The 9,694-nt window shown below is 41.6% G+C and overlaps 1 protein-coding gene across 1 annotated transcript; it reads right to left on the reverse strand.

Moving 5' to 3' along the window:
• Positions 1–2,754: 2,754 nt before the first annotated feature.
• LOC103697500 (patatin-like protein 2) lies at positions 2,755–4,919 on the reverse strand. Its single transcript, XM_039118302.3, has 6 exons — positions 4,700–4,919; positions 4,440–4,618; positions 4,052–4,241; positions 3,794–3,955; positions 3,417–3,719; positions 2,755–3,317 (listed from the first exon to the last, which is right to left on the reverse strand). The coding sequence occupies exons 1-6, from the start codon at positions 4,835–4,837 to the stop codon at positions 3,081–3,083; spliced, it is 1,209 nt and encodes a 402-aa protein (XP_038974230.1). The 5' UTR covers positions 4,838–4,919; the 3' UTR covers positions 2,755–3,080.
• Positions 4,920–9,694: the final 4,775 nt, after the last annotated feature.

Genomic DNA, 9,694 nt, shown 5'->3' on the forward strand with positions numbered 1-9,694 from the left:
GGTGATTTTGTGGTGATTAAATACGAAATTCAACCTTAATTAGAAGTGAGATAAAGATAAGGATGGCATATGTCATGAAGAGAGAGAATTTGATCTTATCCAATTCTTTTCATGAATTTATCTCTCCATTTCGACCCATCTAATGATGAAAGAGGTCCCTGATGTTGCCAAGTGTCCCATGGCACCATTAAATAAATTAAATTAATTTTTAATCATATTAAAAATCAATTTATGGCGCGATGCATGGATATGTGACAAGTGGATTTCAAGATCCGAATAGTTTCAGATCAAACCCATTTAATTTAATTAAATCCTAACAATTAGAATGATTCAATTACCATGGGTTGAACCTAATCCAATTAGGTCAATCCCTAATTAAGCACAAATTTAATCTAATTTAATTTGGTCAACCTAAGTCCTCTTGATTCAGACCTAATCCAATCAGGTCAAAAAATCTGATTGAGCCCAGAATTGAATCTAATTCAATTTGGCTCATCCTTAGTCTAATTACTCAATCCAATTGAGTTCATTAGCAATCTAATTACTAATTAATCCTCCGATAATTACTTTAATTATTTTATAAGATAATTTGCCAATCGAATTGACCAAATTACCCCTGAATGATTCTTAATCATTCATCAGCCTTCTTGATCAATCAGGAATCTTCTATGCGTGTGACCTCATAGGTTCGAACCTAAGCCGGTAGTATAGGAACGACTTCCTACACTAATCGATGTGACCATCTAGCAATGGTACCCGACGTCCGAATAGGCCGAATATATGCGAAGCAAATATTCTGGAACCCTGAACTATGGTTACTGTATAATTCAATCCCTTTGACTCTTAATGCCAGGATGACTTAGAGCTCACTGTCAACCCTATAATTAGTACATCCATTATGTGATTAACTTTAGATATCCCGTGACTCCTCACTGAGATTACCCTGGCCAAGGTTTTGCTAAATTAGTCACAAGACATTATCTCCTGTTTGCAGGAGGGGTCAATTCCATCTTGACTCACAACTGACTACGCAAGTACTTGACTGCACCCAGTGACCTTCCGTCACTGAATTAGAAATTCAGGTAGTCCAGTACCAAAGTACAGTGAGTTGCTTGCTAGTCACAGGTTGCGGTCTCAGGTCTGAGGGCCAAACTTATACCCATATCCACTCGGAACATCTCTTGACAGTAGAGCGTTCTGGAATTGGTCACGTTCAGTGAAATGTACTCCTACACTTCACCTGTATGGCATACCAGTGTCTCCACACTCCTTGGTTAAGAGGACAACCAACGTATATGTCACACAACGACCTAATCTCGATAATGTTGTCGTCCTAGTAACAACATATCATTTGGTCGCGAACAAGTTTAAGGACTCAAAGATAAATCCTCCTTTATCATAACATAAGTCCTAAGGACTTCATCATATAAGAGTTCATTTGAAGATGAAATGATGAATAATGCCAAATAATACTTTATTAATTTGTCAATTTATTTACAATATTCAATCATCAATATGCTGACGATTGACATTTAGGATACAATTCCCAACACCTAATGCCCTAGATCCTATTCAATCAGCTATCAACCAGGCAGCATGTGCGCTTAGACTCCGCCGCTTAGAAAAAAAAAATAAAAACAAAATAGAAGGAAATGAGGGTTCTTCCCCCAACTCATTGATGACAAACTACTAAGGGTTCCCCATGGTATCCAAAATGAACAGAAATAAATTGCGGCAGCTAATGCTAAAGAACAATCGTAAATAGCTGGAAGGATGAAAAGATGCAAGTGGACTAACCTTTTGTAGGATCGAGGACGAGGCGATGGAGGAGGAGGCCGGGCGAGAAGTGATGGAGGAGGAGGCCGGCGGAGAGGCTGGTGAGGGAGGAGGAGGTCGGGCGAGAGGCAAAGGAAGAGTAGGCCGGGGGCCTAGAGAGGCTAGTGACAGAGGAGGAGGCTGGGTGAGAGGAAGGAGGAGGAGGAGGCTAGGAGAGGGGAAGGTGGAGGAGGCCGAGGGAGGCAGTGGAGCAGGAGAGAAAAAATTTAGAAAGGGCAAGGCTGAGTTGAGCTAAGGTTTGTATGTTTATTGGCTTCCGACGATGCTTTAAAGCGTCATAGATTTTACGACACTTCAAAAAAAGCATCGAAAAAATAGTTTTAACGTGCCGATGCAAAGAAGCATTGCCGGAAACCATAACAAGAGAACTCTTTTATCTAGCATCGGCAAAGCTGAGCTCGCTTAATCTATTCCTGACACTTCTTTCTAGCATTGGCATAATTCTATCGCCTTTTCTAGTTATCCCAAAAACACCGATGATTTGAACCATTTTATGTCATCTGCTACCTTTAATTTTTTTACAAACTAAAGATCATATGATTTGGGGACCTCTAACATATGTATTAAATGGTCAAATTAAAAAGTTACTCGATGCATAGACTTGAGGTCCCAAAATTCCATTATTCAATCTACACTAGATCAGATCTGAGTGAAGATCTACTAGAATGGAGCCAAATCAAGCTTTTAAGTGCACGAGGCTCACCAAACTCCCATTGCGAACAAACTTGGGGTTTTTTAAATATGAATATTCTGTACAAAAAGAATTGTTTATATATGGTATAAGTTGTTTATGGTGTAAGTTGCGGAACATAAGATCTAATTGATTAAAAAATTTTGTTAGCTATTTATTTATTAGCACGAGTTGTATGATATTTTACCATATTATTTATACAAGGAAGAACAACGGCAACAAGTGACTTCAAATAATTGGAGCTTTACTGAGGTTTCCTACTACATTACTGGCAAATTTATTGAACTTGTTCAAACTTACAGCTTTTTCCTAATGATGAATACTCTGAGAAATTCCCATAATTATTCTCCAGTGATCGATAGCCTTTTATCTAGTCCAACAAATCACAGTCTTAGACATTCCATCCTCCCCCTCCCCTCTCCTTTCGACATAAACACACAGCTGTCGCAGGATTAGGAGGTTATTGTGCTCCAAGCAAACTTAAAATTACACCTTGGTAACGGAAACATATTGTGGGTTAAAAACCATTGCAAAGCAGGGCTAAGCCATGCTATCAGTTGTCACGCATCTCCCCAAACCTCAACCGTCTTTCATCAGAGAGACGCTTGGCTAAACGTGTGAGCGCTTCTTCATTGGTTACGTCCCCTTTGACCTCCTCAAACAAGCCAGTCTCCAAGTTCACCCTCGACACATGCTTCTTGAGAAGATCACTCCCAATTTGCACAAGCTTTAGCAAGTTCTCCTTTGTTGAGACGTCCACAGATGATGTGCTTCCAATCAAGTTGTCATCCTAATATTTAACAACGTGAACATAATCATATTCCTTGCCGCAACAGGGGAAAAGCTTCTTTTTCTTTTGTGCTCATCATGATAAAGTGGTAAAGTTTACCTGTATGCGAAGATAGTTTTCCCTGCAAGCGAGCGCTTGGAACATTGCACATAAATGGATATCAACCATATCGGCACTGGCTTGAGTAAAAGCGTTGATCAATGGCGTATCACCACTGTCGTACAACCATCCTAGTACACCCCATTTGGATGCCTCCTGTGCAGTGAACTTCTCTTCCAACTTTGCTGATCCGGTCCCAAGAGAGATTACAAGGAATTTGCTATAGTCCACTGGTTTGATGGAATGGAAGTCTTTGTTTTCCACACAGACCTCCTTTGCAATTTGGCTCATCGCTGCTAATGTCTGTTAAGTTATTGGATTATACGGTTAGAAGTCTGTTGTGTTACAAAAGATGATATCATTCTATAAACTCTTACTGGATTATTTGCTGCAACCCCTCCGTCGACAAGATTAAAGCTTTGTTTGTTTCCTTGGGCATCTTTTGTTTCAAAGTAGTGGGCAGGAAGATAGGTTGGAGCTGCAGATGTGCTAATGCATATATCAGATAGAAGAGGATTTTTCAGAGGTGTATTCCTTGCCTGCGCACAAAAAGGAAAATGAGACTTAAAAAAATGATGTCTTCATTAAACAAGCATGAAAGGAGATCAGGTTATGGAGGGATGGTAGACTGATACCTCAAAGGTGGAAAAGACGGTGGGCTGAAGAAACTTAATATCAAAAGCTGGAATAACTATGTTAGTTAGAGCTTGATGAAGCCTTGATTCACCAAGTAATTCTCGTACTTTGAGGTGCAGATACTTCCCATCATATTTGGGCCCAGTGACTGCAGTAAACAACTTAGTAATTGAAGACAGAATCCCAGTCCTGCAAAAAGTAAAATTTTATCTCTTAGTCCCTAATAGAATGGGCAATTCGTAATTATATATGACACACCTATTACAGTCAGATCCATAATCAACATGCATGATGCCTTACAAATTAAGGTTAAATCTTTTGTTTCTCAATTGCTGCTTATTCATATGATGATCACAAAGGGAGTAAATCATAACTTGTCCTACTTACTTTTGAGGGAAAATCTTGGGGCAGTGCTCTAAATAGAACTTGGTGATATCCTTTGCGGCAAAGAGTGGGCGATTATCCTTATTGGGAGTCGTAAGCATTGCGGTCACTAGCCCTCCTGTACTTGTTCCAGCAATGATGTCAAAGTAGTCTGCTATCCTTGCATCCTTTCCATCAAGATCCTGCTTCCACCAATCTCCCATTAAGATCATATAGATGTTTGGAGGAAAGAAGAAGCTTAAGAAAGATGAAATATAATTTACTTGGAGTTTTGATTCGAGGAAGGCAAGGATGGTTCCTGGGATTATGCCTCTTACACCGCCACCATCGATGCTAAGCACTGTGACCAGCCTTCCCTTACAAGGTGGAGGGTTTGCAAGTTTCCCAATCTTGCTAGCCATTCACTGAAACAGGTTGTACGGTTCAAAAAATAATGCTGTAGAGGACTAGTTCAGAACAAAAACTCACCAGCTAGTTTCTCTTGATCTTCTAACTCTCTTTGATAATAGCTATTTATAGGCAAGGAGACGCATGGCAAAGCCATTCCGACGTAAGAAATTTGAGCATTTCACGCATGCAGAATGTGTTGTTTTTTTAATGTAAAACACCTTTCACCTTTTTCTCAAATACACATGGACAGCCAACTACCACGTAATATTTAGCTCAACAGTTTTGTCCTCTTCCAATGCATGCCACGTGCTCTTATTACCATTACCCTTCCATCTTTTGGCGGAAGGTAGGTTCCACGTACATCGTTGGATTTTAATATTATCACGCTCCTCTGCGTTCTACCTACTGTAGCTGAGCACTGGTTGCCAATATATATGGGGCTAAAGATATATCCTCCACGTGGAACAAGATAACTATTAATAAGATGACGTGATGTGGTTGGCATGGATGCGATGGTTCTAAGTTATCCTCCGAAGTCAACATTTCGTGTTACTCGTGCTCTCCGTCCAACGATTAAATAATTTAAATTCAATAAACTTTGTGTACCATGAGCTAGCAAATACCTCAATTTGTAACTCCAAGTTGTCTCATCTTGCATTAGATCCAAGGGAACAAGCATGGGTGATCCAACCAACCTAACTCTACCAAATTTACTTATGATTGATTGATATAATACATCCCTCAAGATGATCTAACATAATGCCAACTGAAGCTAATATCATACAATCCTAGATGCACATTGGACAAGTTGATATATGATGGTGATTGATTTCTTTAAGGGATAGGTTGTAATATACATAAATTATATTTTATATAATAATATAGACTACTCATTATAAGAAATTATAGAATCCATAATATTATTTTTATGATATTTTTGAAAAATTCTGAAAAATAACATTTTGCCCTACATTTTTGGTAAATTGCCGGGTTTCGGTTTATTGCTCATCTTTATAATAAAATTTTCAAAGTTGAACATTTTATTGCTCATCTTTATAATAAAATTTATCTTGTATTTGTTAAAAATTATCAGATATTAGTTTATAGATTATCTTTATTTTTCTTACTATCAAGGAATATTTACTTTTCGAAGATATTATTACACTACAGGAATCCTTGGTAATGCTAGTGCTTTTGAAGTCATCTGCTGACACTTAAAAGCATCGCAGGATGACGCCCAAATGCTTTAGAAAGCATTGAATCGGCAATGCAAGTATGAAAAACTAATTTCACGATGCTATTGTTTCCTATCTATTTTAATATTTATATTATTTATTATAATCTTAACTCTCTATCACTTATTAACCTATGTATTTTTTTTATTTTTTCTTTTCTTTTTCTTTTCTTTTTTTCTTTTTTTTCTTTTCTTTTCCTTTTTTCTTCTTTTTTTCCTTTTCCTTTTCCTTCTTTTCTTTTTCTTTTCTTTTCTTATCTTTTCCTTCTTTTCTTTTTCTTTCCTTTTTTTTCTTTTTTTTCTTTTTTTGGTGAAAATGGCAATTCATATAGCTCTAACGTGAGTACATCCTGCCAAGTCAAAAACAAGTAAAAAGTATAATGGGGGCGAGAGCTCTACTATGGATGTCCATAGAAACTCCTCGAAACGCCGTGCAATATAGAAGGCGACCCACTCTGCTGCCCTGTTCACTTTTCGAAAAACATGTGCTGCCTGGTGCTCACTTAGCTCCACAACCAGCCTGCATGTCTCACGAATAAGTGGATGACCATTTCCATACCTGTCAGCACCCCGTATCCACTCGATCACCATAGATGAGTCCCCCTCGATGTGCACCCATTCGGCACCGAGCACCTCCCTCACATATGATATACCCTCATAAGCTACTTGAAGCTCTACCCCAACTACGGTAAGATCCGGCGTGCAGCTACTCCCTACTGCGGCGATGGTCTCTGATCACAAATTCAACACCTCCGGACCTTCCATCTACCGCCACGCTGCCGTCAAAGTTCAACTTGAGAAAACTAGAAGGTGGGAGCACTCAAGAAACAAGAACGAATCTGGGCGCTGTAACAGCGAAGCAAGTACCCCAGATGTCTCTGGTCATCCCAAGAGAACACATAGAGGCGCATGAGGTCACCTCCTCGGTCTGAAACACTGCTCTAGCCACCACCATCCTCGGAGACGACCTCCTGCCCTCAAACAAGCCCGTATTTTTGTCCAACAAATGTGGTGGGCCAGATATGCTCTAAGTACCCCTGCCTCAACAGATCTAGGGCTCCGAAAGAAATCTCTAAGCAGATGTAGCAGATCTTGTACCGACGACACCACCGATTGGGGAAGAGGGGCTGGTGACCACCTCCATATCTCTCAGGCCCTGGGACACCGCAGAAGAGCATGCCCAATGGTCTCCTCAGAGTCCGTGCACACCTCACAACACAAAGGGATCCGCACGCCCCGCCTAACTAGCACGCTCCTGGTAGGTAGGCTGCCCCAGGTCACCTTATAAAAGAAGAGTGCCACCCACGGGTGAATCTGCATCCTCCAAATCCATCCTCTCTCGATCTGCCAAACTTGCTCCCCACTAAACAGAACTTGTAGATCCCTCGCACGCACCCGCAACCGCCCCGACGGTGCCCACACTAACTTGTCAGGCTCCCCCCAAATAGACATCGGGAGAGCCAAGACCATCTCGGCCAAATGCTCCCCAAAAACCTCTCAAATCAACCTCTCCCTCCACCGACCCTCCTCTGAAACCATCAGATCAATAACCGTGTGGCCTGCCAATCGTCTTGAATCCACCATGGTCGGCAGACGACTGAGCGGCTACGCTGTCACCCAATAATTCTCTAGAACATCGATGAATCGACCGTCACCAATAGCCCATCTAATCTCCGGGAGGACCAGCATAGCTCTGGCACACATCTTCCTCCACATTGGTGAGTGATGGCAAGCAGCTCTTACTCCAAGCAATAGCACACCATACTTCGCCCTCAACAACGAGGACCACATACTGTCGGGCTCCAGAATGAATCTAGCGACGTGACGGGCCACTAAAACCTTCCGCCTCTCCAACAAGGACTGCACCCCCAATCCTTTTCTTTTCTTCTCTGTTTCTTTCCGTAGCTTCCTCCGACTCCTCTCTTCCTTCCCCTCCTCTTCTCTTCTCCCGACTTCTTTTCTTCCCCCCCCCCCACTCTTCTTCTTTCTTCTCCAGCGAAGGGAGGATGGCGAGCTCGGGAGAGGCCGGCCACGACCGGCAGTGCCCACGGCCGAGCCTACGGTCGGCGCTCGCGGCCGCGCCCTCTACTAGCCTACAGCCGATGCAGATGGCGAGCTCGAGAGAGGCCGGCCACGACCGGCAGTGCCCACGGCCGAGCCTACGGTCGGCACTCGCGGCCGCGCCCTCGACTAGCCTACAGCCGACGCCCGCGCCGGCGACGCTTGCAACCAAAGCCAGCGGCGGCCACACGTGATGACAAACCGGTGAGCCTTCCCTTCAATCTCTCTCTCTCTCTCTCTCTCTCTCTCTCTCTTTTCTTCTCTTTCTTCTTTCTTCCATCTCCCTTCTTCTCTTCACCGAGACCCCTTGCCCCACTGAAGAGGAAAAGGGGGATGGGGCTCCGGTCCGACTGTAGCCCCCTGGCTGAAAGCCATATACGGATACCCTCCTTTGTTTTACTCCGAAAACGGAAAAACTAAAGAAGAAACATAAGGTGATCATGGAGCTTACCCAAATCTGGGGATGAACTGCGGTGCCCCCTACTCGGGCGCCTCAGTGGTCATCCCAGGAAATCCCTGAGGAAGAAGAAGAACCGTGAGATCCATAAATAGGAAGATTTTGGTGGCTTTCTAGGCCGTGGTCACCACGTTCAGTGGCACTGCTCCTTGGCTGGGCATCTGTCCACCCCTCAGCTTGGCAGCTGGACCTCTCCAAAGTAGGAGGTGGTGGCCTCTAGATGGGCTGCCGACTTGGTCCAGGTCGGCCCATGTGGTGGCCTAGGCCCAGTAGTCACACTTCCCAACCAGCATCAGTTCTTTCTAACTAGATTTTGTTCTCGCTTCTCCATCCACCACATCATCAAGATTGGGAATGCTAGTATATTATTAGCTGATTTTGAGTTCTACTTGTTCAATATTGTAGACATGATTTCTTAACATTGACGATATGAATGAGGATTTCTACATCTATATATGGAGCTATAATAGCTCTGGCAGCTTATCATCTAAAAGATCCAAATCAGTATATGCATGAGAATTCTTCTTTTTAGAGGGTGCATTGATTGTAATTTCATAGCTTGGATTGGGCCATATACAGGCTAGCTCAAGTGATAAAATTTTTAATGTTAGTTCTCTGTAATAGAAAATTTTAAAGGCATCCTTTTGCTTGAAAGATCTATTCTGATACTTCATCAAGATCAAACTCAAACCCATAGCATCTCATGGTCGTTCTTCTCCTTAGGTAGATGTTATATCGCTTAAAGCTAGTTTGGCTATTTTTTAAATTTTTTCAGATGTGGCATTTAGGTCACATCAAAGTTAATGGTTTGGCTAACATTTTGGTTAAGTTATAGGTTAAAGTATTTGGATAAAAACAAACCTTAGAGGGATAAGCATGGATTTTTCAAACTATTAGATGTACGTATAATTTACCACTAATCTTAGGAGACTTTTTGTAATTTACTAATCACTTAGGGCCAATTTTGACTTTTTATATGAGGAAACGGATTTAGTAACACTATTAATTTAACTTGGTGTATGGATAGATTTTACAAACTAATGGGTATAAGTATATTAAACATAAACCTCAAGAAAATTTTTGTAATTTACTCTAAAATATATTAAAAATTATAAA

This window comes from Phoenix dactylifera, chromosome 7 (genome assembly GCF_051530095.1).
Source record: "Phoenix dactylifera cultivar Ajwa chromosome 7, Ajwa_hap1_PhDact_Kaust_v1.1, whole genome shotgun sequence".
Taxonomy (NCBI): Eukaryota; Viridiplantae; Streptophyta; class Magnoliopsida; order Arecales; family Arecaceae; genus Phoenix; species Phoenix dactylifera.

Excerpts from the sequence above, each read along its gene's own strand:
- LOC103697500 (XM_039118302.3), bottom strand. The coding sequence starts at position 4,837 with ATGGCTAGCAAGATTGGGAAACTTGCAAACCCTCCACCTTGTAAGGGA. Across the intron at positions 4,619-4,699 it reads TCCTCGAATCAAAACTCCAA|GATCTTGATGGAAAGGATGC; the intron begins GTAAATTATATT and ends TGGTGGAAGCAG. Across the intron at positions 3,720-3,793 it reads GGGTTGCAGCAAATAATCCA|ACATTAGCAGCGATGAGCCA; the intron begins GTAAGAGTTTAT and ends ATAACTTAACAG.